The 26,792-nt window shown below is 42.7% G+C and overlaps 1 protein-coding gene across 2 annotated transcripts in view; it reads right to left on the bottom strand.

Moving 5' to 3' along the window:
• Nucleotides 1–26,792, bottom strand: part of Ash1l (ASH1 like histone lysine methyltransferase) — a 117,396-nt gene that overhangs the window by 35,541 nt on the left and 55,063 nt on the right. For both annotated transcript variants that reach the window (XM_051157495.1, XM_051157496.1), the window contains exons 5-10: nt 22,436–23,174; nt 13,382–13,561; nt 10,875–10,969; nt 4,458–4,531; nt 2,321–2,366; nt 2,098–2,206 (exon numbers count right to left, since the gene is read on the bottom strand). In XM_051157495.1, coding sequence (XP_051013452.1) covers nt 2,098–2,206; nt 2,321–2,366; nt 4,458–4,531; nt 10,875–10,969; nt 13,382–13,561; nt 22,436–23,174 — 1,243 coding nt within the window. The remainder of the gene's footprint in view (nt 1–2,097; nt 2,207–2,320; nt 2,367–4,457; nt 4,532–10,874; nt 10,970–13,381; nt 13,562–22,435; nt 23,175–26,792) is intronic.

The raw sequence follows: 26,792 nt of genomic DNA, 5'->3' as shown, positions 1-26,792 counted from the left end.
CTGTCTGAGCAAACTGTGAACAAGCAGGGAAACTGACTGGCCAACTTTGCAGGGACTAAGTGGTCAGTCCTTCAAAATTCCTGCTTCACAGAAAAGCCTGCCAGACACTCTGGGCCAGTAGGCTGAAGACTGGATGCCCAGTGACGCAGAGAACCCTCTGGTGACTGTCCAGGTGGTCAGCTGTCTCTGTCATTTCTGTAGTTCTGGAAGCTGCTCGCTCGATGCTTCCTAGATACTCAGGTAACATTATTTCCTGCTAAAGTCTCTGATGGGGTTGAAGACTAGATAGTCACAGTCTTACTACAACTAGGTTTAGTTGTTTAGGAACTAAGACAGTGTTTAGGTCTAAAAAGATGTTTTCAGGTCTAGATAGATGCTTTTAGGTTGACAGATTAAGAAAGCCATCTAGGTATAGAGCTTAGGACTCTCCAGGAAAGGACAGATGCCAAACATGAATAGGCCGGACATTGTAAACGTGCAAATGTAATTCTTACCTCATAATTCTAGTAGTTGATCCTATTGTATGTAGTTTATTAACATTAAAGAAAAGCCATTTTTTTTTCTTTTTAAAACAAAAAGGGGGCCATGTGATGGAAGTTTTGGTTTCTTTGTCATCTCAGTTGTGTTGTCAATATGTTTTTATTCTAATCCAGGTGTGGGATTTTAGTTTGAGCTTTAGCTGGTCCACACCTGTTGTCTCCTGAGGGATGTGGCTTTTGCCTGCTGGTAAGACCTTTGTGCAGAAGGGAGGGGGTGTGGCCTAGGGCTCTGAGGTATAAATGAGAGCACAAAGAGGGTGTGGTGTGCTGTGCAGTGTTGCTGTGCAGCAGTTTGAAGAGACCAGAGATAGATGGTGTCAGGGTTTGGAGCAGACAGAGAGAAATGCTTCAGGACTCAGTGGCTTGGAGGAGACTGCTAGCTGCTGTTGACAGAGATGGGTACAGCCAAAAAGAACCTAACTGACCCTAAACAGCTGGGAGAAGTAAAGGGGCACCCTCTGCCCACTAACTTTCCTTCTCTTCTGTAGGTTTGGGAGGTTGGAAAGGAAGTTGAGGCCTAAATACCCCAAATAAAGTAGATTAAAGGAAAAAGCACTACATCTCTCTCTCTATTTTCATTTTATGCCTGGTGGTGTATGCCTAAAATTTCAGCACTTACGCTGGTTGACAGTAGTGGCAGCGCACTCCTTTAATCCCAGCACTCAGGAGGCAGACCCAGAAAAATCTCTAGGTTTTAGGCCAGCCTGGTCTACAGAGTGAGTTCCATGGAACCTAGGGCTACACAAAGAAACCCTGTCTTGGAAAATAAAAACATAAACAAACAAAAACAACAACAACAACAACAACATTTCAGCACTTGGGATGCAAAGCAGGAAGAACAAAGTTCTAAGACAACTGAAAACAAACAATCCCTACTATAAAAAGTAATTATTTCCAAATGAGTTACCCCACACTTTCTACCTCTGATGACACATTACCATCTCATTGGCATGAGTGTTCATTGATCATGTGCATGCTTATACATGCTAATATTTTATCAGCATAGCTTTCCTTGACAATTATGCCTTCACTTTGGACTGCCCCTTGTTATAGCCTATCATATCCCGAAAGATAGGAAGGCACTTGAAATTTTGCTTATCAGTCAGGTGGTGGTGGTGGTGCTTTTTATCCCAGCACTCCGGAGGCAGAGGCAGGGAGATCTCAAGGCCAGCCTGGTCTACAAAGATATTTCCAGGACAGCCAAGGCTGTTACACAGAGAAACGCTGTCTTGAAAAAAACCAAAATGAAACAACAACAAGAAAAAAAACAAAACAAAACCCCAAAACAGAACCCCAAACATTGCTTATTAATAGGTGACATCATCTCATGTTATCCTCAGAACCTCCTCCCAGAGAAGCTGGCATTTTTATTGGAGAAATTAACTACCTCTACATCTTATAATTAGTAAAAAGTATTTAAATTTAGTATGCAAGATTCTGACACTATATTCCATCCATTAGTATCAATGTACAACGTGTAGAGGGAAAAGAGAAGTTAGTGTTACACCCACACTCATGCGCACACCCCTTAGAACTGTAGAGAAGCCAGTTGGCATACCTATTGAGGCACTCATCCCCACAGGCCTTCCTGGTGTCCTCATCTGGCTTCTTACAATTACAGGTGGTAGCCTCATAACCAGAAAGAGGTTTGACATCAACGTAGACATCTTGAGAAGACAGTAAATAAAAGTTTTTGAATATCCAGGATTATATTTCAAGTGTCAAGACAGGAGGACCATTGATGTTTTGAAGGCAGAAGAAACATCTTATAAGTTACTTACTTGAACGAATTTTTTTATACAGGGGGACATCTGGCTTTTTGTATAGCTAGAAGGAAAAAAAAAACTGATATAGCATTGTATTTCAAATGACAGTGTGGCATTAATCTCTAAAATACAGGAAATGGCTCACCTCTGTAACACCAGGGAAGCTGAGGCAGGAGGATCACTGTGAGCTTAAGCCACACAGTAAATACTTTTGAGCATTTTTTTTGGGGGGGGGGGAGGGTTCGAGACATGGCTTCTCTGGTGTAGCCTTGGCTGTCCGGGACTCAGTTTGTAGACCAGGATGTCCTCAAACGCACACCGATCCACTTGCCCCTGTTTCTGGAGTGCTGGGATTAAAGGCTGCGCCACCACTGCCCAGCGGCCTGAGTTTTTCCATGTGCAACTTTTGCCTCCTCTCCTACATTCCTTCCCAAGTGCTAGGATTATCAGCATATTTAATATCTGAGTTTCAGCAATGTGCCCTGAAATTTTGTTTAGCATGTTGCTAGGTAACTAAGAAAAGAAGCCCTCTCAAGACCAAAGCTATGATTCACTTGGATAACTGAAGAGTCTATTTGCTATTATCAAAAGCAAGGCGAGGAGCTGAGAGGAAAGGCCAACGGTACAAGGCATGCTCAAGCCTCAGCACCAACCCCTCCATAAAAGCAAAGCCCTATAAGCCCTAAACATGTGTCAGGCTTGTTCATAGTGAAACTTTGTGAAAGTAGAGATGGATGAGCTGGCCTCGCAGCCATCCCACGCAGTGGTTGGGAATCTTAGGAAGTCAACATTACGCTTTTCGTTAGTGCAGCTCATTAACAAGCTTATTTGCAACCCCAGCACATGCAGTGAAAGCACAAGGATCAGAGGGGACAGGCAGGGTTATCTGAGTAGTAAGTTCAAGGCTAGCCTGGGTAATAGCAAACATCCAGGAAGAGCTCTTTTTATGTTCGAACTAAAAGTGTGCTGTGAAAGAAACAGCATTGGAACTAAATTGCATCTTTTAGCAATAGCTCAGAATTTCTGTCACATTTTTTTTCAGTCTATGTTGAAAGCACTTTTTCCATAATCAAAAATGAGGGGGGAAAACTGTTTCAAAACCAAACAACCCCTCCAACCAAAGCTAATACAAACAGACATAAATATCCAACATATTCATATTTTTTAGGGACTCAATAGAGACCATCAGAGAAAAGAAGGCACAGGAGACTGAACTGGTTTTAGTTTTCTATAGTTACCTTTTGTTTGGAGACAGTGTTTTACCATGTAGTTTTGGCTAGCCAGGAACTCACAGAAATCCACCCGCCTCTGCCTTCTAGTCAGATTAAAGATCATCACACCAACTAAAGTTAACTTTTGACAGTATTTTAGCTAAACTCAGAAAAACCTGTTGTTTATTTCATCCTCTTGACTACTTCTGTCTCCCACGGTTACTCTAAAGATAGGGTCTGGAATCTTTAACCTAATTAAGCCTGAAGGGCTTTTTGTTTGTTTGTTTTTAATTATTTCTTTATTATGTATACAGTGCACATTATATCACATTATAGAGGATTGTGAGCCACCATGTGGTTGCTGGGAACCGAACACAGGACCTCTGGAAGAACAGCCAGTGCTCTTAACCACTGAGCCATCTTTCCAGCCCCTTGTTTGTTTGTTTGTTTGTTTGTTGTTTTTGTTTTTAAAGTGTTGTTGGCAGCAGTACATCTACATTCTCCCCAAACCTGCATGAAATCGATTTTTAAAAAATTTTTTTTGAGAAAGGATTTCTCTGTGTAGTCTTGGCTGGTGTAGACCAGGCTGGCTTTGAACTCACATTGATCTGCCTGCCTCTGCCGCCCCAGTGCTGGGATTAAGGGTGTGTGCCACCATACCTGGCTGAAATAGAATTCTTATAGCACAAAAATCTTTGCTATCAAAACAAAAATGCAAAATAAGAAGAGAAGTTGCCCACCGAAGCAGGAACTTACTGTAATTTAGTATAAGAAAGGCTTTGCACATGAAATGTGTGTGCAAATTCATTTTTCTTAGACTCTAACCTCTACAAGGACAGTTCTCAATATACCCTGAAATACGCTGACAAGGAGCCAGAAGAAACAAGCTTGCACTCCTACACTGTGCTCCAGCCCTCGCACCTCTGAAGAGGCCTTTGTACCTGATTATGCTTCCACTGCCAGAGGATGTCATAGGGAAGCTGGAAGTCAATCCTCCTCTGCCTGAGGTACTTTCCTGAAATGAATAAAAAACACCGTCAATTCCAACAACTGTTCTCATGATATGCAGTCCAGACAAGAAGAGCAAATAGTAACACACAAAATATATTTTAAATTTATAGGCCTCCCTAGAAAACAAATAATAAAGCAACATTACTACTGAAATATACAGGTCACTATGAACTAAAGAAACACAAAGAAGTTTTTGATTAAAGCTATAATCATAAAGTACTTGGCACTATCCCTCCTTCATTATTAAAATACTTTTATGCTACAAAAAATGGTTAACCAAGCTGAAGAGAAGGCTCAGTGGTGAGAGCTCTTACTACTTCTGAGGAGGACAGGGTGTCTATCAACCTAGTTTCAGGGGTCTGATGCCCTCTTCTGACCCCTGCAGGTACCTGGTACACATGTGATGCACATACATCCAAGCAGGTGAAACAGTCATACACACAACACACACACAACAACAACAACAACAACAAAATGTAAAAATATTAAAGGGGAAGGGATGCAGAGATCCAGGTTGGCTCATGGATGAAGACGTCTGCTGTCAAGCCTGACCACCTGAATTAGATTCCTGGAACTCACGTGCTGGAGTAAAGAGAAGAGACTACAAATTGTCCCTTCACGTTCAATGCAGCACTGTGGAACACATATTCCCTCCAACAAAACCAAATAACATAATTAAAAAATAAAGAACTAAAGGCATATACTACCATTACTCAACTTCTCACAATTTTCCTCCTCAAGACAGGGTTTTTCTGTATAGCTTAGCTATCCTGTAACTCACTATGTAGACCAGGCTGGGTTTGAACTCAAGAGATCCACCTGCCTCTGCATTCTTGGCTTGCCAATTCTTTTATTTATTTATTTATTTATTTAGGTTTTTTGAGTGTTTCGGGAGTTTCTCTGTGTAGCCTTGACTGTCCTGGACTCACTTTATAGACCAGACTGGACTTGAACTCACAGCAATCCACCTGCCTCTGCCTTCTGAGTGCTGGGATTAAAGGTGTGCGCCACCATGCCCGGCCCACCAATTCTTAATATTGAGAGCAACCATGAAAAATTTAAGACTAGACTGGTCCTAAATAGAGAGAAAAGTTTTTTGTTTGCTTGTTTGTGTTTTTAAAAAATACAAGAGTCTCCAGGACAGCCAAGGCCATACAGAGAAACCCTGTCTCGAAAAACCAAAAAAGAAAGTAAAATAAAAAAGACAGAGTCTTACTATATAGTCTTGGAACTTACTACGCAGACTAGGCTAGCCTTGAACTCACATAAATTTGCCCACCTCTGCTCTCTGAGTGCTAGGATTAGAGGCATGAGCCACCATGCCTGGCTCTATACTCTTTTGTTTGTTTTTTGAGACAGAACAAAGTATTTTTATTCTATTATTTGTCAGAAATACATGCTTTCTCTAGAAAATGTAAAGAGAGACAGAAAGGTTCTCAAGTTCTTTAAAAAATTTTTTTTCCGTACAGGTAAGGATCCATTCACAGCTACTCAAACTGACCCTAAAACCTGACCTCTGCTCACAGGCTCCATCTCACACTGTCACAGGACAAGTATCTAGAGCCGATGTATGGATTCCCTAGCGGCACTCACACTCCTCACTGTAATGCACTCAATGGTCACAAGTGGAGAAAAAAGGTGTCTGTGTGACTGTCAGGAGGATGAACACTCCCTATGAGGAAGCCCTTCCACCACAGCCTGAGTTTGAATTGAGGCACTGAAAATTAGGGAATGAAGCGGATGATGTTCATCTCACTCGGGCTCAAGGGCTGCATTCTTGCTCCTGAACTATGCAGCCAGCACAATCAACAACAGTCTGAATGGAATACAACTCCTCTCAGAAAGAGATGGAAACAAAGCAGTGATGGCTCAACTGAAATGGAGTCAGAGCAGAACAGACAGAAAACCTTAGCAAAGCCCTGGATGTTTAGGGACCAGAGGTAAATCAAAGTATATTAAATTAGCAGTGGTGGCGGCACGCGTCTTTAAGCTCAGCTCTCGGGAGGCAGAAGCAGGCCAATTTCTCCTGAGTTCTAGTAGAACTCAGTAGACCCTATCTCAAAACAAAGAAAAAACAATGCTCACAGGCTATCTTTGGGGGTTAAAGATGGCTCAGCAGTTAAGAACACTTACTGTTCTTCCGGAAAACCCAGGTTTGGTTCCAAGAACCAGTATTGTATGTTATAAAACCTTCTGTACCCCTAGTTTCAAGAGATCTGATGCCCTTTGGTTTCCACTGACACCTTACACAAGTGGCTCACATAAACCCACAAAGGCACCCATACAACCAGAAATAAATAATAAAAATTAAGTAACAGAGATATGGTTGCCTTAATGAAGAGCCTGTTGGTCAAATCTTCACCACATGGTAAATGAGGGTATGGTTCATCTGAAAGGACTACGTGTAAGTTGCAATGAAAGGCACTGTAGACTTTTTTGCAGGGCTGAGTACATTAGATATTACTACTGTTATAGTCTGAAAAGCCATGGTTCTCAACCTTCCTAAAGCTGCAACCCTTTAATACAGCTCTTCAAGGTGTGGTGACCCCAACCATAAAATTACTTTATTGCTACTTTATAACTGTAATTTTGCTACTGTTATGGATTGTAACATAAATACATTGGGATAAGGCACATTCATGAAATGTTTTGGCCCAGAATCTGGCCAAAGATCTGAGACTCTGAGAAAGATGAATTTTTTTTCAATAGCAGACTAATTTGCTTGGCACAGGAAATTTCAAGACAGGAGATAATTAGGCTGGTGTTAAGAAAGTTGGTCAAGAGGTTGGCACCACTGTAGTAAAGCCTTATATGCTGTACTGGTAGGGCAGGTGTCTTGATGGCAAAATCCACCTATCCAGAGGCTATACCTTGTAAGATCCAAGCTTATTTGAAGGAAGACAGCCTAAAATGAAACAGAGACAGCTGTTGGAGGGATTCCTTGTTCCCTAGGAAGCTGGCCAGGGCTGGTGAGACGGCTTGTGTGGGTACAAGTGTGCTTGTTATGTAGACCTGATGACCAGAGTTTGATCTCTGGAACTAATATAAATATGGAGAGAACCAATTCGACAAAGTTGTCCTTTGACCTCCACATACATGCTGTGAGATAAACTTCCTTCACTCTCCCCGATCCCCAAGACAGACAGACAGACAGAGACACACACACACACACACACACACTGAAAACCAGTAACAAGGGGCTGGAAGGATGGCTTAGTGGTTGAGAGCACTGGCAGAGGACCCTAGTCCAATTCCCAGCACCTGCATGGCAGCTCACAATCATCTGTCGCTGCAGTGGGGAAAACTGCTATCTTCTCCTGGGCTCCACAAGCACTCAAGATGCAACTGTAGACAAAACGCTCAGGCAAGCAAACACTAATAATAACTCTCTGAACAAGAGCAAAAAGAAGGTGCCTAAGGATGGCACATAAAGGCTACAGAAGGTGGCCCAAGGGTGCCGGGCTAGATGTCTAGAAGGTAGAGGGCTTAAGCAGTGCTGTTCATTTGTTACTGGTTTTGAACGTAAGAAAGATGTTAAGACTAAAGGGGGCACGGACTTTTCTGTGTGGCTGCAGAGGATGGCTGTGGCCAGGGAGTGTATGCAGGGGCGGCATTCTTGGAAGGACGCGCCACAGACCAGTGCTTCAAGCTGTGGAGGTGGAACCTAAATGGAAATGGAGGCTCCAGGGCTATGGAGAGGAGTCGGTGTGGAATGGCACCCAGTCAGGAAAGTGGCTAAGTGTGCTGCTGCTGCCTGTAGCAGAGATGAGGGGTTGGTACTACCCACTCTTCTTGTAGCCCCGTTGATTATATTGAGCCCTAAATGACAGGCATGGAGTTGTAAGATTTGTTGTTGCTCTGCTAGATTTTTATATTGCTTTTGGTTTATTTGTTTGTTCCTTGCTATGCCTGGATTCTTTCCTTTTGAAATGGCAATGTGCTGTTAATGTTGAAAAGTTGGAAATGGGGGCTGGAGAGATGGCTCAGTGGTTAAGAGCGCCACCCGCTCTTCCAAAGGTCCTGAGTTCAATTCTCAGCAACCACATGGTGGCTCACAACCATCTATAATGAGATCTTCTGGCATGCAGGTGTACATGTAGGCAGAACACTATACATAATAATAAATAAATCTTTAAAAAAAAAGTTAGAAATATGTATATGTAACTTGTTTTCGATTTTATTGAAACTGGCTTTTTCTTTTTTTTGGAGATGAGATGAAGTCTTCTATGCAGTGCTAGCTGGCCCTGACCTCCCAGAGGCCCACTTTTGGAGATGGAGTCTTCTATGCAGTGCTAGCTGGCCCTGACCTCCCAGAGGCCCACTTTTGGAGATGGAGTCTTCTATGCAGTGCTAGCTGGCCCTGACCTCCCAGAGGCCCACTTTTGGAGATGGAGTCTTCTATGCAGTGCTAGCTGCCCTGACCTCCCAGAGGCCCACTTTTGGAGATGGAGTCTTCTATGCAGTGCTAGCTGGCCCTGACCTCCCAGAGGCCCACTTTTGGAGATGGAGTCTTCTATGCAGTGCTAGCTGGCCCTGACCTCCCAGAGGCCCCCACTTCCTCAAGCTTCCCATGCATCGTCAGCCCGGGCTGGAAGCTGATTTTTTTTTTTTTTTTTTAAGGTTTTTTGAGACAGGGTTTCTCTGTGCAACAGTCCTGGCTGTCCTGGACTCGCTTTTGTAGACCAGGCTGGTCCCAAACTCACAGAGATCCACCTGCCTCTGCCTCCCAAGTGCTGGGATTAAAGGCGTGCGCCACCACGCCCAGCTTAGAAATTGATTTTTATTTATTTATACTTATTTATTTTTAAAGATAGGGTCTCTGTGTTGAAACTGATCCTCCCACCCCCCGCCAGGGTTTCTCTGTGTCACTCTGGCTGTCCTAGACTCACTTTGTAGACCATGCAGGCCTTGAACTCAGAGATCCACTTGACTCTGCCTCCTGAGTGCTGGGATTAAAGGTGTGTGCCACCATGCCTGACATTGAAACTGATTTTTAATGTATTACATAATTTTAAAACTCTGTATGCTTCTAAAGTTGGATTGAATGCGTTTTACATTAAAAGAGTTTAAAAGTGAGGCGTATACAGATGCCACGCTGACAAATTATGCATTAGCGCTCATCTCAATTTGACAGAATAAACAAGCATCTGAGAGATTATCTTGATTTTATTAATTTAATGTGGGAAGAGCAATCTTAATTGTGAGTGGGACTATTTCCTAAGCAAGGGGTCCTGGACTATATAAAATGAGCAGCTACAAGCATTCACCTCTGTCTGTTTCCTGACTGTGGAGCAGTGGAACAGCTGCCTGGAGCTCCTGCTGCCACAACTTTCTGGGACTGATGGGCTGGGTCCATGACACAGAGTGAGCCAAACAAACCCTTTCTTTCTGCTGCTGCTTGTACTGGGCATTTAGCTCAGAAAGCAGGAGAGAAACACAAGCTGCATTCCTCTCCTTGATGGCAGCCACATTCCTTGGAAGCAAAGGTAGTAAGGGGTTCCTAACAAGGGGATGAAACGAGGGCTGGGCGTGGTGTGCACCCTGGAGGCACCAGACCCTGGAGGCAAACATCAGGAGCTCAGGTCACGAGGATCAAGCTGAAGCTGAAACTGGTCTAGGTTATATGACTATCTTTTTTTGTTTGTTTCTCTGCATAGCCCTGGCTGCCCGGGCCTCGAATTCAGGGATCCGCCTGCTTATGCCTCCCAAGTGCTGAGATCAAACGTGCTCGCCCCCATGCCCATCTAAGACTTTATCTTAAAATAACAAAAATAAAACTCCCAAACAAATAAACAAACAATAAAAAGTAAGATCTATCTAAAGAATGTGCTTGACCAATTTCAGCTCCAATGTGCCCCAGGAGAGCCTATTCCAGACTCTCATTTGGAAGAGAAAGAATGGTCACTACTTAGCTGATCCTCATTCTAAAAACAGGAAAACCACGAATGGCGCACACGGCCTCTCAGCCGCTGGAGCTAAGGCTGTCCCTGAGCTTCTGATGCTCTGTCCTCACCTTGAGGGCCAAGATTACATGCATGTTCTCTACATGGGCCATGCTCCTGGCTCCTGTGGCCCTGGGCATCCAATCCAGGCTGCACCCTCGTTAGGCAAATACTCTACCAACTGAGCTAAATCCCCACAGTGCTGGGGAGTTTCTTGTAAATAACAGTGGGAGCCTGAACTGAACAGAACAGTAACACAGGCCCTGCCCCTAAACTCCTAACACAGATCCTGCCCCTAAACTCCTAACACAGGCCCTGCCCCTAAACTCCTAACACAGGCCCTGCCCCTAAACTCGTAATATGTAATTTCTTCCTATCAATAGATTGTGTGGACACGTTACTCACCAACGTGAATGGGTGCTGGGAATAATCCATACTCATGCTCCCCTGGGGTATATTCCAGCTTCTCTCTCTTTAACTGGATTAATCGGCTCTTTGGGCTGTGATGAGAAAATGAGTGAGAGAGAAAGCCAGTTAGATTTCTTCCTGAGGTCAATTGAAGATAGATTCTATCTGGTAAAGGGCTCAGTGGGTAAAGGCACTTGCCAACATGAACGATACCCTGGGTTAGAATCCTGAGAGCTCTTCAGTTGAAGGAGACAAGCAACTTCTGACCACTCTCCTTTGTCCTCACCATGCATATGTGCCAGACCCCTTTCAATAAATCAATTAAAGGAAAAAATGTAATTTAAAAAACATACTTAAAAAGCCCCTGGGGCTAGAGAGACGCCTCAGCAGTGAATGGCACTGCTTGCTTTCTAGAGGACCTGAGCTTGGTTCTCAGCACCCGCACCTGCAGTTAGAGAGGTTCTGGAAACTTCCTCTGGCCTCTGCAGGTACCTGAAAGCACCTGTAAATACATATAAGTAAATCTAATTGTATTTTATTCATTTAATAACAGCCCTGGCTGTCCAGGTAAGAAGGTCTACAGCCCTGACCACCTAGGCTCAATCCCTGGAGCAAATTCACACCTCAAAATTCACACCTCAAACTTGTTCTCTTTCCTACACACACACACACACACACACACACACACACACACACACACACACACACACACACACACACACACAGTCACCTACACTCATGCAGACATATCATACAAAGCCCCCCAAAAAAGTTATAGGTGTTTTGCTTGTATGAGCACAGGTATCCCATGGATGCCTAGTGCTTGCAGAGGCCACGAGTGGGCAATGGATCCTCTGAAACTGGAGTTATAAAAAGCTGCCATAGGAGTGCTGGAAACTCAACTCAGGACTCAGGTGTCTGTAAAATGAGCAAGTACCAATCACTAAGCCATCTCAGCAGCCCTTCAAAGATTGTGATTGTGTGTGTGTGGATAGCCCTGTCTGTCTGTCCTGGAACTCACTCTACAGACCAGACTGGCCTCGAACTCAAGAGATCCACCTGCCTTTGCCTCCAAAGTCCCGGGATTAAAGGCATATGCCACCATTACCAGGATCAAAGATAATTTTAAAATGAATTTTTTTATGATTATCAGTAAATGTTGGCTAATACACTGTTTGGTCCAAAGTGGGCCTCCAAAACGGCAGTGCTAGTGACCACATTGTAAACAAAGGCCTAAATATCATCTCTCAGGATTCTCAAAAGGCACAGGTCAGCCGGGCATCATGGCGCACGCCTTTAATCCCAGTACTCGGGAGGCAGAGGCAGGCGGATCTCTGTGAGTTCAAGACCAGCCTGGTCTACAAAGCGAGTCCAGGACAGACAAGATTACACAGAGAAACCCTGTCTCGAAAAACCAAAACCAAACCAAACAACAATAACAACAACAAAAACCCAAAAACAAACAAACAAACAAAAAAGGGCAACAGTCAACTAACACAGGCAAGGGCATCTAGTTCTCAGTTAATCCAAACAGCCTGCAGTCTATGCTGGACAAACACTCTATGAATACACAATACTCCAAGCCTTGGGTCTCTTAAATCTAATCTTTCAGCTTTATATTTTTCTGTTAGGTTCAGAGTCTCATGACTGTTTTTATTTTTTTAATTCATTTATTTATTTTATGTATATGAGTGTTTTATCTGTATGTACACCCACAGGCCAGAAGAGGGCATCACATCTCATTACAGATGGTTGTGAGCCACCACGTGGTTGCTGGGAGTAGAACTCAGGACCTCTGGAAGAGCAGCCAGTGCTCTTAACCGCTAAGCCATCTCTCCAGCCCATGTTTTCACTTTTTTGAGACAGGGTCTCACTGAGTATAGCTCTAGCTGGCCTGGAACTTACCATACAGGCCAGCCTCAAACTCATAGAGATCCACCTACCTATGCCTCTCAAGTGACAGAATTAAAGAAACCCTTAAATATACTCTCTGAATCACCTGTTTGGCTAAATGACTATTTCAGGTTTTTTTCCCCCTTAAATAAAAAACTGAAAACTTAATTCAGGCCAGATATGGCACCCCATGCCTTTACTCCCAGTACACTGATATAAGTCTAGTTTTTAACTTTACCATGAATACCTCTTTGGTGCTTAGAAAAAAAAAATTTTTTTTAAAAAAGACGATCTCATGCAGTTCATGATGGTCTGGAATTCTCTATGTAACTCCTGCAGGGCTTGGCTTATAGATAAGCCCAACCATGTCCAGTTTATGAGGCACTACAGATCAGACCTGGGCTTTCAGCATGAGCAATATACACAGTGCAACATCAATAGCTCAGTGAGTACTAAGGTACTTGATAGCGTTATGCATACAGGGCGACTACACATATGTAACATATACATGTGAGCACACACACAAATGTAATTAGTTTTTTACATTGTTTTTAAAATATGGGTGGATAACAGGAACTAGGAAATAAAAGTTTAGGGGCACTACTACTTACTCTGTAGTTTTGTAAACATCAGAATATAACCCAGCTCTCTGGTATTTCTTCTTTGGAGGACGTGGGGTTTTCTTTTCTCGTGGGATGAGAGCTAGCACAGGTTGCAAGGTATTTTCAGGTTCAGAAGGTTCAGCTGGGGTTTCAAGAGGGCTGGGAATGTCAACTGGTGTTTCTATAAAGCTAGAAAAAAAAAGGTTAAGATGTAATTGTGAAAAAGAATTTTATTTTATTATTTATACATTGTTGCTGTTTTGAGCTTGCTACGTAGCCAATAATGGCCTTAACCTCCTGATTCCTGTGCCTTCCATTCTCATGCACTGACATTACAGCCGTGCTTAGGCGTGTTGACATCTACTTCTAATGCCAGTGTCAGGAACAGTTTTGTGGGCTGAAGGGTAGCCTGGCTTACATGTAGAGCTCCTTTTTCTTTTTCTTTTTGGTTTTTCAAGACAGGGTTTCTCTGTGTACCCTTGGCTGTCCTGGACTTTGTAGATCAGGCTGGCCTCAAACTCACAGCCATCCACTTGTCTCTGCCTCTCGAGTGCTGGGATTAAAGGCGTGTGGCACCATGCTCAGCCATACTATAGAGTTCTACACTAGCCAGAGCTACATAGTAAAACCCTGTCATAAAAAAGAAGGAAAGAAACGAGGGGGTGGTGGGGAGGGGAGAGAAAGAAACATCAAGGCACAAGGGTGTGTGGCGATTAGTGCTTAACAAGTTGAGGGAGGGGCTGGAGAGATGAGCGGCTGGAGCAGCTTACAACGCCAGCGATTCCAGCTCCAGGAGATCCAGCACATTCTTCTGTCCTACAGAGGCATAAACACATACGACAGACATTTCACTCACACAGACACACATACATACACATAAAAACAATAAAGACTGGCTGGAAATATGACTCAGTTGATAAAGCTGTAAGCATGAGGAACTGAGTTTAATTCTTAGCACCTACGTAAAAGAACAACAACAGCAACAAAAACTTCCAGAACTGGGGAGAGGAACGAACCTCTGGCCTCGCAAACTCAGGGTTCAGGCAGAGAGCCTGCTGTCTCAAAAGCCCGTGGGGGTGCAATCAAGACCCTGACATCAACCACTGGGTTCTGCACATACGTACTTAAGACTATGCTCTGCACATGCATACTTAATAATGCACCCACACACAAATACAAACAAAGAGAGGCCAGAGGGTGTACGGAGTGAGTGCAAGACAGCCAAGGCTACACAGAGAAACCCCGTCTTGACAATGTGGTTCTATGTAAACACACGAAAAGCAGATAAAGGATACAGAAACAGACCCAAACACACAGGACTGATTGTTTCTTAACTTTTACAATAACATTTTCTGCTCTAGGAGAGCACCAGAGTTTGGTTCCCAGACCCCATGTCAGCAGCTGCATTTAAGTCCAGCTCAAGGAGCTCCAACACCTCTTCTGGCCTCTGCAGACCACACATATGTGGCTCTGACTTACACACAACATGCACACACGCAAACAAAACGTAAATGTAAATAGCCTCAACTCACCACTAAAAAGATGAAGACTAATGGGCTGGTAAATTGGATTAAAAATCAAGAACCAATTTAGGCTGTTCCCAAGAAATATGCACAGCCAGCAAATGTCTGAGAAAGGTTACTATCAAAGGATGGAAACAAACTGTTGAGTAAGTGGAAGATGTTAAGAGCCAGGTGTAGATAGTCTTACAACAGACAATGCAAACTCCAACCCAAAACTTCTACAAGAGACTGAAAGGGATATTACACATTAATAAGAGGAACAATTATTGGAACACATGTATGTAATAAATACAGGAACCCCTAATTTCATAAAACAAACACTAAAGTCATAAAAGACCACAAAAGTCTTGACACAGTAACAGTGTGGGACCTCAAAACATCATCCTCATTAGATCCATTTCCCAAACTAAACCTAAGTAAAGGAACATCAGAGCTAAATATACTGCAGACCAGTGGTTCTCAGTCTTCCCTACGCTGTGACCCTTTAATCTTCACATTGTGGTGACCCCCAACCATAAAATTATTTCATTGCCACTTCATGGAACCTCCTCAAAATCAACCACATCATATGATACAGGTCAAGTCTCAACAAATAAAAAACTACTGAACTAGTAATTTCTTGTGTCCTACCAGACCAGTGTGATAAAATTAGGAATCAATACTAAGAACAACTACAGAAACCACAAAAATATTTGGAGACCAAACAACACATTTTATGAATGAACAACAGGTCAAGAAATCAGAGGATATTAAAAGATTCCTAGAGACAAATTATAATAAAACACAATTTTTCAGAACTTCTCCCATTCAGTCAAAGCAGTCCTAGAAAGAAAGTATATAGCAACAAATGCTCATATTTAAAAATCTGAGAGGGGCTGGAGAGATAGATGGCTCAGAGGTTCAGAGCACTGTCTGCTCTTCCAGAGGTCCTGAGTTCAATTCCCAGCAACCACATGGTGGCTCACAGCCATCTATACAAGGATCTGATGCCCTCGTCTAGCATATAGATGTACATGCAGTCAGAACACTGTTTTAAAAATAAATAATAAATCTTTTTTTTTTTTTTTAAATCTGAGATGGGGCTTGAGACATGGCTCAGTAGGTAAGAGTACTGGCCATCTTGCAGAGGACCAAGGCGCACGTGGATCCACATGACGGATGACAACCAGTTCTAACTCTAGTCCCAGGGGATCTAACATCCTCCCTCTCTGGGTACCAGGCATACACATGATATACATGCAGAAAAAACATACATACATATAAAATAAAAAAATAATTTTTGAGATATCAAACAACTTGATGATACAACTCAAGGGGCTTGAAAAACAAGTAGCCAACCTTAAACACAGTAGACAGGAAGAAATAATAAAGACAAGGGAAGATAGTAATAAAATACAGATTAAAAATCAACCGAAGAGTCAGTTCATTGAAAAAGTGGCATTAACAAACCCTAATCTGACAGACAGATTAACAAATTAACAAAATAAATGTCATTACAAAGGCTCCAATGAAGCATAGAGTATTATTACAGATTACTATGAAAATTTATAATCTGGCTGGGTGTAGTGGCACACTGCTTTAATCCCAGTACTTGGGAGAGAGATAGACCAATCTCTTGAGAGACTGAGGTCAGACTGATCTACATAGTGAGTTCTCAAGACAGCCAGGGCTACACACTGAGACACTATATGGAAAAATAAATTAATGAATGAACAAGTAAGTAAATAACAAACAAACAAACAAACAAACAAACCTATAACCTAAAATGCTGAGTGAGTAAGTGAGTGACTAAATAAGTGAACTTATAACCTAAAAGGCTGGACAACCGAAGAAATTTCTAAATGCATCTCGACTACAGTTAAATACAGTAACGTAAAAGGAACAGGCTACAAGCAATGCTGTAGACACTGTAATCACAAGCCTCCCTTCAACCAGGAGAAGCTCAAGACTGGACAGCTGCTGCTCTACGCTACCAAACCGTCCCAGGAGACTGTATACCAATTCCTAACTTGCCCTACAGGATAGATAGAACCCTACCAAATCCATTCTATGAAAAAAGTATCATTTTGACACCAAAACCAGATAAAGACAGACATTAAAAAAAAAAAGAAAAAAAAAAGACTAATTTCTTTGATGAACAAAGATGCAAAAATTCTCAACAAAATAATTTCAAACAAAACCAGGAACACATTGAGATTATACATTATAAAGAAATGGGCTTCATATTAAAATTCAAGATTGGTTTAAAATACATCCCTTGGGTCAAATGACCCCTTCACAGCAGCGGCAGATAAGATAACCTGCGTATCATTTCTATTATATAACAGTAGTAAAATGACATAAAGTAGCATATATTTGGAAGGGGGGGACGACAGGGGTTTCAATATAGGGTTTCTCTACGTAGCCTTGGTTGTCCTGGATTCACTTTGTAGACCAGGCTGGCCTTGCCTTGAACTCACAGAGATCCGCCTGCCTCTGCCTCTGCCTCTGCCCAGCAAAAAAATTATATAATTTTATGGTTGGGGTTATCACAACATGTGGAACTGTATTAACGGGTCGCAGCATTAGGAGGTAGAACACTACTGGTCTAGAAGAAAGTAGGAAATATTAAGACATTGGGCAGGTAAGAACTTTCGGAAAAGAACAACCCTTGCATAGGAACCAGCCCCAAGTGAAAATAAGGTTTCTATATAGCAAACCAATTAGCAGAGCAAGCAGCCCACAGAATGTAAGAACATGTTTACCAGCTATAGCAAGTTAAAACTACTGTGAAATATTGCCTTGCCCACCCAGAATGGCTGCTTGTCATCAAGAACTCTGACAACAAATGTCAAAGAGGATGTGGAGAGGGGTTGGAGAGACGGCTCAGCAGTTAAGGGCACTGGCTGCTATTCTAGAGCCCTGAGTTCAATTCCCAGCAACCACATGGTGGCTCACAGCCATCTATAATATAATTTGATGCCCTCTTCTGACCTGCAGGTGTGCATGCAGGCAGAGAGCACTGTATACATAATAATAAATAACTTTAAAAAAAAAAAGAGGATGCGGAGAAAGACAATCCTTTATTCATGGTTGGTAGGAGTATAAATTAATACAGCCATTGTGGACATCAGTTGGGAGATTACCTGAGAACATGACCAGAAAGCTCTATACCCTACCACAGAGATATAGTACCCCAATGTTTACTGCTGCACTATTCAATGTAGCAAGGAAATGGAACCAGCCTAGTTGTCTGTCAAAAAATGAATGGATAATAAAAATCTGGTACATTTATAAAATGGAATACTATTAAGCATTGAAGAAAAATGTAATTATAAAATGTTTAGAAAATTGGACCAACTTAGAATATATAGCGTTCTTCCTCATATGTGGATCCTAGCCTATAATATATGTTTATATATATACAAATGAACATGTGGTACAGTGTAACATGTTGAGAGGAGAAAAAGAAAGTTTAAATACTAGCGGATGATGAAGGACTAAAGGCAGGTAACAAAAAAGAAGATAGAAAGTTATAGTTTTCCCTTACATTTTATTGTTGTTGGGGTTTTTTGGGGGGTAGTGGTGGTGGGTAAGAACATAAAAATATATTTGATAGTGAAAGTGTAAAACCTACTGGGCAGTGGTGGCACACACCTTTAATCTTAGCATCTGGAAGGCAGAGGTTGGTGGATCTCTGAGTTCAAGGCCAGCCTGGTCTACAAAGCAAGTTCCATGGCATCCAGGACTACCATGCTGCCACCCCCAACACACCCCTGTCCCAGGGGTAAAAAATATAATAATAATAAAAAACAAAGTTTTAAACCCAGTGTGGTGGCACACACCTTTAATCTTAGCACTTGGGATGCAGAGGCAGGCGGATCACTGAAAGTTCAAGGCCAGCCTGTTCTACAAAGAGAGTCCAGGACAGCCAGGGTTATTAATTACACAGAGAAACCCTGTCTCCACAAACCAAAACAAAAATAACAAAAACCCAGTATGAAGCTCTACATCTATTCTAACTGCACTGAAACAGACAGAGTTTAGGTCTGTTAATTTTGATTCATGTTATTTTTCTTTAATTTTTGGTTTTTCGAGACAGGGTTTCTCTGTGTAGCCTTGCCTGTCCTGGACTCACTTTATAGACCAGACTGGCCTCGAACTCACAGCGATCCTCCTGCCTCTGCCTCCCAAATACTGGGATTAAAGGTGTGCGCCACCACTGCCCGGCTGATTCATGTTATTTTTTATCTGTGAGTTCTTATATGAAAGTCTCAGTTTTAAAGATAAAGCAACTCTGTACTCATCCTCTACCCTGTCTACTCCCTCCCTGGCTTCTCTCTTGGCATGTGTGTGCACACGTGGGGACCAGACAACCACGCAAGCTTCCAAAGGAGGGGCGATGACTAGTCTCAGCCAGCTATGACGCCTGTGAACCACAACGACAACCAGTCTGGCATGCTGACCCTAAGGGGCAATAGTGGCACACTTACACACACACACACACACACACACACACACACACCTTATTTCCCTTTCATATTACCTTTAAATCTTTTGAAAAATAAAATGGACTTTATGGGGCTGAAGAGATGGCTCAGAGGTTAAGGACACTGACTGCTCCTCCAGAGGTCCTGAGTTTATTTCCCAGCAACCACAAAGGGAAGCATCTGTAATGTGATCTGATGCCCTCTTGTGGCCTGCAGGTGTACATGCATGTGAAACACTGTATACATAATAAATAAATAAATCTTTTTTAAAAAATATACTTTATAAGTATTAGGACAACTTTTTCAAGGGCTGGAGAAACAGCTCAGAAGTTAAGAGCCCTGACTGTTCTTCCAGGGGCCCCAGTTGACAACTATCTTTAGGTCCAGTCGCAAGAGATCTGACGTCTTCTGCTCTCCATGGGCATTAGGCATGTATGTGATACACAAACATACATGCAGTCAAAAAAAACCAAAACAACAAAAACAAATTACACACACACATTAAAACAAAGCAAAACAAAAAACCCCAACAACCACGAATTAAGTCTGGAGCTGGAGAGAAGGCTCAGTAGCTAGGAGCACTTCTTCTCACAGATGGCCCATGCTCAATTTCTATTAGACACACGCTGTTTAAACCTCCCGTAACTCCAGTTCTAGAGGGACTTGTCTGACCTCCAACGTACCCACCATGCACGTGGTAGCACACACACAGGCAGGCACTGTGCTGCAACTGCTTTAACTCCAGCAGAGGGAGTCAGGTCTCTGTAAATGTAGGTCAGGCTGGGCTACAAGTCGAGTTCCAAGCCAAACCCTGTCACAAAAACAAAAACAAAAAAACTCCTCCAAACAAGCAAAACCCAAAACAAACATAACAATAACAAAAAATCCAAGACAGAGAAAACAAAAAGAAACCATTGTCATCAACAACAAAAATAAAAATAAACAGTCAGGACAACAAACAGACAGAAGCTATCAGACCAGCATATAGCTCAATGTGTAAATGCAGCTGCTGCCAAGCCTGCCTTGAGTTTGATTCCCAGAACCCTCACGGTGCAAGAAGAGAACCAGCTCTTTCTTTTTCATGCTTGCTACTTCTGATACTTATGAGATAATTACCCTATTGGACACAAGAAGAAACAGGCGCTAAAGAGATGGCTCAGAGGTTAAGAGCACCGGCTACTAGAGGACCTAGCATCACTCACGATTGTGACGCTAGTACCTTTCCTGTGGGGCAGATAAGCTGTACATCGCCACAGCTGCCTGGAGGGAAGAGATGGCGAAGGGGAAGAGAGAAAGCCATGCCTTTTTGAGTTACGCTGAAGGTTTGACCAGCAGCCACAATGCCAAAAGGGAGGCAGCTTCAGAGAAGGAGTGAAAAGGTTCAATGCACCAGAAAAAAACATATTTTAGGTCTAGTCATCATACAAAGGAGAGAAAATGAGTGGAAAAGTCAGGACTCAGGAAAGGAACAGACCTAAGAGTCCTACGGAGGTTCTGGAGCAACTCACTTTGAGGACACCATGTTCTGTGAAATAAACCAGTTACAAAGAGATTGACACTACATGATTTCATTCATAAACAGCACTCAGAGTAGCCAAAATCACAAAACATAAAGCAGGATGTTAGTTTTTAGGGGCTTAGGAGGTAAAGGGGAGTATAGGGAGGTATTATGAGATCCTGTCTCAGCAACATCAAAACACAACACACACACAAACATACACACACACAAACATACACACACACAGACACACACTGTGAGAGTAGGGGAGGGAGAGGCAGGAATGAAGGGAGGGAGAGACGGACTTATTGATGGATCGAAGCTGGGTATGGTGCGCATATACTCACACCCGAGAGACAGGCTGACCTTCCTATGAGGTCAAAGCTGGCCAAACCTACCTAGTAAGTTCTAGGCCAGCCAGGGGTACAAAGTAAGACAATGCCTAAAAAAAAAAATGTTTTTTCTTTTGCTTGTGTATCACAATAGACTTAAAAAAAAAAAAAAAAAAAAAAGATTTATTTATTTACTATGCATATAGTACTCTGCCTGCATGTGAACATTCAAGACAGAAGAGGGTACCCAGATCTCATTGTAGATGGTTGTACCACCAGGTGGTTAATGGGAATTGAACTCAGGACCTTTGGGAGAGCAGGCAGTGCTCTTAACCTCTGAGCCATCTCTCCAGCCCCCAAAACAGACTTTTAAATTCATTTCTTAAAGGTGCATTTTGTGTTTTGAATATTAAGCCATTTTTTTAATATGTAAAAATGTTTTTTGGCCATCTTGTGTTTAAGAAACGGTCAAGCTATATCACGGGGCCTAGGAGAGTCAGCAGAGCTCAGCCTGACCTCATCACTTCAGACGGCTCTTCTTTAGCCTGCAATTACTAGTGTGCACGAGCACCTCGCCCAAACAATTTTCATAGTAAAACGCAGAGGGTTTTAAGATTGTGACATAGAGATATTACAGTGTGGAGATGCTTAGGCTGGGGCTGGGGAGATAGCTCATCAGTAAAGATGCTTGCTGCTGAGCACCATGAGCCAAATTTGATACCTGGGACCCACATTGCAGGGGAGACCCTAGGGTGGTCCTTGAGGTTGCCCTACATCTGCCACAGCATGAATGTATACACACACAAGAAAAATAAGTAATAAAATATAAGAGTTAGAGCCAGGTGCGGCGGCGCACGCCTGTAATCCCAGGACTTGGGGAGGCAGAGGTAGGTGGATCTCTGTGAGTTTGAGGCCACCCTGGTCTACAGAGTTAGTCCAGGACAGCCAAGGCTACACAGAGCAACTCTTGTCTCAAAAAACCAAACAGCCAGGCATGGTGACACACACCTTAATCCCAGCACTCGCGAGGCCAAGGTAGGCAGATCGCTGTGAGTTCGAAGCCAGCCTGATCCACAAAGCTAGTCCAAGACAGCCAAGGCTACACAGAGAAAGTCTGTCTCAAAACAAAAGAAAACAAAACAAAAACCAAACAACAACAAAACAAAAAACCAACCAACTAACCAAAAAATATAGAAAATAGACTGTTCTTATTCAGATCATAATCTTAAGAAAGAAATTACCTTTTATTGTTTTCTTGCTCTTCTTCCTCTGGTACTGTCTTCTGCTTTTTCCTAGTCTGTTCTTCTAACAGCCAATTTTTCCTCTTCAACCCCTTTTTATGCTCTGGAGTGAGGTTCACACCCTGAACCACAGCCTCGATCACATCAGTGACCGTGTCTGGACTTAGGTGCAGGGCTACTTCTTCGCATTCATTCAACTCTGGGTTGACCAACTGGGCAGCCTGGAATGCTTGCATTGACACCACAGCTTGGAGGGGACATTTCCGAGGTCGACCTGGTCTGCGTTTCACAAAATTGTTTCCTGTCCTGGCCTGCCTTTGAAGTTTTTTGGCTTTTAAGATTTTATTGACATGGTCTAAGTTTTTCTTGGTAGCCAAGATTTTGTCATAATTGCACATTTTCCGAGCTTGGCGCTGCATAGCTTCAACTACACTTCTCTTGATATGATGAGGGGAGCATCTACTTGCTAACTTCTCAGACAGGAGTGGGATATTGCTACTACAAGAGTCACTTGGGACTGCAGGCACTAGAAGACTGTCTGATTTACCCAGGTTTCGTTCTTTGCTGTAGCTGTGGCCTGGGCTGGAGGAAGGTGGTACAGACACAGCTGTAATTGAGTCGTCAGTATTTTTCTCCACGGACTCTTGCTCATCATGTTGAACTATCCGCTGCAACAGACTGTCTACAGAATCATCCACAGGAACAGCCAACCTGGGACTTCTGGAGGGGATTCCATTCACTAAGAGACAGCACAGCACATATAGACAAAAAAAAAAAAAAAAAAAAAAAAAAAAAAAAGGAAAAAGGAAAAAAGATCAATTTGTTACCTAAATTACTTTGAAACAAGGTTGTGCTTTGAAGCCCATGCTGGCTTAGAATAAACTGTGCAAACCAGGCTGGTGTGGTGACTAATCCTTGCCTCTGCCTTCTGAGTGCTAGCCTTATAGGTCATCAAACAGCTTTTAATTTATTAATTAAATATTTCTTTTTGACTTATGTATATGTGTGTGTGTGGCATGTCCATATATGTGCCCATGGAGGTCAGAAGACAGAATCAGGACCCCTGAAATTGGGGAGCTGCCATGTATGGGTGCTGGACAATGGACCTGGGTAATCTGAAGTGCAGCAAAAGCCCTAACCTCCGAGCCATCTCCAGCCCCGGTGTTTACTTTGTTAAGATGGGTCTTCTGTAGCTCAGAATGGCCTTGAGACTTGAATTCCTAATTCTCAAATCTACGTGCCCAAATGTTGCAATTACAGGTGTGTACCATACCTGGCTAAATGACTTTCTATACTGACAAAGATAAAGCAGTGTTAAAGGCTACACAGTTAAAGACTGGGTAAAGACCCACGCTTGTCTTTCTTTCTGAGCGCTAGGGATCCAATCCAGAGACTTGCCCACATGAGGCACATTGTTTATCACTTAGCTAAATCCTGGGGAAGTTGAGTTCCTTTCCTTTCTTTCTCTACCCTTTTCAAGCAGGGTGTTACACTGTAGTCCAGGCTGGCCTGGGGTTCACTATGTAATGTTATCCTCCCCCCTTGGCCCCCCGAGTCCTGGAATTAAGGGCATGGTAACATACCATGCCTGTGGGGTTTGGTTTGTTTATGTGCTCATGTAGATCCAAATTTATATTTTTTGTGGGGAATGGAGGAAGGATGTTAATCTTGCTGTTTCTTATGAGCTATTCACCTTATTTTTTCATATTATTATTTGTTTTTTCAAGACAGAGTTTCTCTGTGTAGCCTTGGCTGCCCTGGAATCACTCTGTAGACCAGGCTGGCCTTGAACTCACAGTGATCCCCTGCCTCTGCCTCCCTGAGCTCCAACCACAGGACCCATAGTGGAGAGAGGGAACTACTCAAAGTTATTCTCTGATGCTGGCCAGTCTGCAAGCATGCATCGCACTCGCACATGCGCGCACGCACACGCACACTTTTAAAATAAAAGAATGGTAGTAAAGCTGGAGTTCTGTCTGTAGAGGGCCTGCTTAGCACGGATCAGGTTTTGGGTTCATCCCAGTACTTGGGAGAGGGTAGAGGCTGGAGAATTAGATGGAGTTTTTTTGTTTGTTCGTTTTTGGTTTTTCGATACAGGGTTTCTCTGTGTAGCCTTGGCATCATGGACTCGCTTTGTAGACCAGGCTGGCCTCGAACTCACAGTGATCTGCCTGCCTCTGCCTCCCAAGTGCTGGGATTAAAGGCATGCGCCACCACACCAGGTGAGAATCAGGTACTTAAGGTAACTTTGACTACATAGCGAGTTTGAGTCTAATATGGACTACATGAGTCCCTATTTAAAAAACAAACACAGAAGAAAAAAAATATGGTATCATTCTAGGTTTTTATTTTTAACATTTATTTTACTTTTCCTTATATGTGTGTGTGCCTGTGTCACAGTTGCACAGATGCTCTCTGAGGTAAGAGGGTATGGAGTACTAGGAACAGACCTCAGGGCCTCTGGACAGGCAGCAAGTGCTTGTAACCTCTAAGCCATCTCTCTCTCCAGCACAATTCCAGATATTTCTCTATCAAGTGCTAAGAATCTTAAGCGTCACCTATCTCATCTCATCAGGAAATCAAATTTTCCTAACATCCCAGTAACTTGACATTAAAATCCTCAAAATGAGCTGAGTGTGATGGTGTACTCCTGTAATTCCAGCACTCGGGAGCAGAGGCAGGAGGATCTATCTCTGTGAGTTCCAGGCCAGCCTGGTCTACAAAGAGAGACCAAGACAGCTGAGCTACATACAGAGAAACCCTGTCTCAAAAAACAAAACCAAACCAAACCATAAAAGCAAAAAATAAAAATAAAATCCCGAAAATGAACAGGCTGGGGTGGGGGTGGGGAGGAATGTAACTGGACCTCTGTTTCTCTTTTCAGTGTGGTAATATGGGCATATTGAACAACCTTTCTGATCTTAGCGAAGGACTGGACCTCTATATGTACTCCTGGTTAGTCTTAAATTCATAGTAATCCTCTTAGCTTAGCCTCCAGAGTTATTAGGATCACAAGCTTTGAGTACAATGCCTGGTTCAGAAATCTTTACTAGATGTAGAGGCACACACCTTTGATTAATCCCAACACTCAGGAGACAGAGGCAGGTGGATCTCTGTTAGTCCAAGGCCAGCTAGGGCTACACAGAGAAACTACATGTAGGAAGGAAGGAAGGAAGGAATCTTTGCCTATCTCAAAGATATGAATTCTTTCTCCTATCTGTTCTGTATTTTCTAGTTTTACAAGTTTCATAAAAAAGCTATTTCAAATTAAATTTCCCACCTCATTGTTATTTTTGTTAACATTAGAATCATGATGTAATCCTAATACTTCTGGGGTTGACATAAACTTCTCTGATTTCTAGTACAGGGTTATACAATGATTCTAGGCTAGCTCGAACTACAGAGCAAAATCTTGGGTTGTAAAACACAAGCAGGAGTGGTGGCACACGCCTTTACTCTCAGCACTTGGGAGACAGAGGCAGGTGGATTGAGGCCAACCTGGTCTACAAAACGAGCCCAGGTCAGCCAAGGCTACATAGAGAAATCCTGTCTTGAAAAAAACCAAACCAGCCAATCAATCAAACAGCTAACCAACCCATCCCCAACACCAGCCAGCAGCACCCCATCCCCAACTGAATCAAAAGGCAACGTAGAGGGTGACCCAGATGGCTCAGCACATGAAGGGACTTGCTGCCAGGCCTGATGATCTGTGTTATATCCCTGAGACCCACAAGGTGGAAAAGTATAACTGACATCTATAATCTGTCCTTTGATCTCTGTCCTGTGCCATTGCCACACAGATAAATAAAATAAATATAATAAAAATGTCTTTAAAAGGAGTATATATGAGTATCTTTTTCTGGTCTTTTAAAGTTTTTTAAAAAATTATATTTATTTATTGTAATTCAGATCACAGGCTTGGAGACACAGATACCTTTATCCACAATACAAGCTCAAAGGCCCAATTTCCAGACTTTCTGTTTTAGTAAACCAAATTGTACGTTTATAGCTCTAGCAGGAATAGATACTCTTTGTTTTCTTTTCTTATAGACAGTTTCACTATGCAGACCTGGCTGACCTTGAACTCACAGAGATCAGGCTGCTTCTGCCTCCCAAGTGATGGGATTAAAGGGGTGTCTTAGTCACTATTCTATTGCTGTGAAGAAACCCCATGACTAAGGCAGCTTATTAAAGGCATTTGATTGTGAACTTGAATGCAGTTTCAGAGGGTGAGTCCAGGATCATTATGGTAGGAAGTGGAGCAGCAGGTAGGCATGGTACTGGAGAAGCAGCTCGGAGTTTACGTCTTATCCACAAGACAGAGGCAGAGAGTAACAGGAACTGAGCCTACTGTGGT

Source organism: Acomys russatus, chromosome 15, assembly GCF_903995435.1.
Source record: "Acomys russatus chromosome 15, mAcoRus1.1, whole genome shotgun sequence".
Taxonomy (NCBI): Eukaryota; Metazoa; Chordata; class Mammalia; order Rodentia; family Muridae; genus Acomys; species Acomys russatus.
The sequence above is the reverse complement of the archived record's forward strand: the minus strand, read 5'-3'. Positions and strand labels throughout refer to the sequence as shown.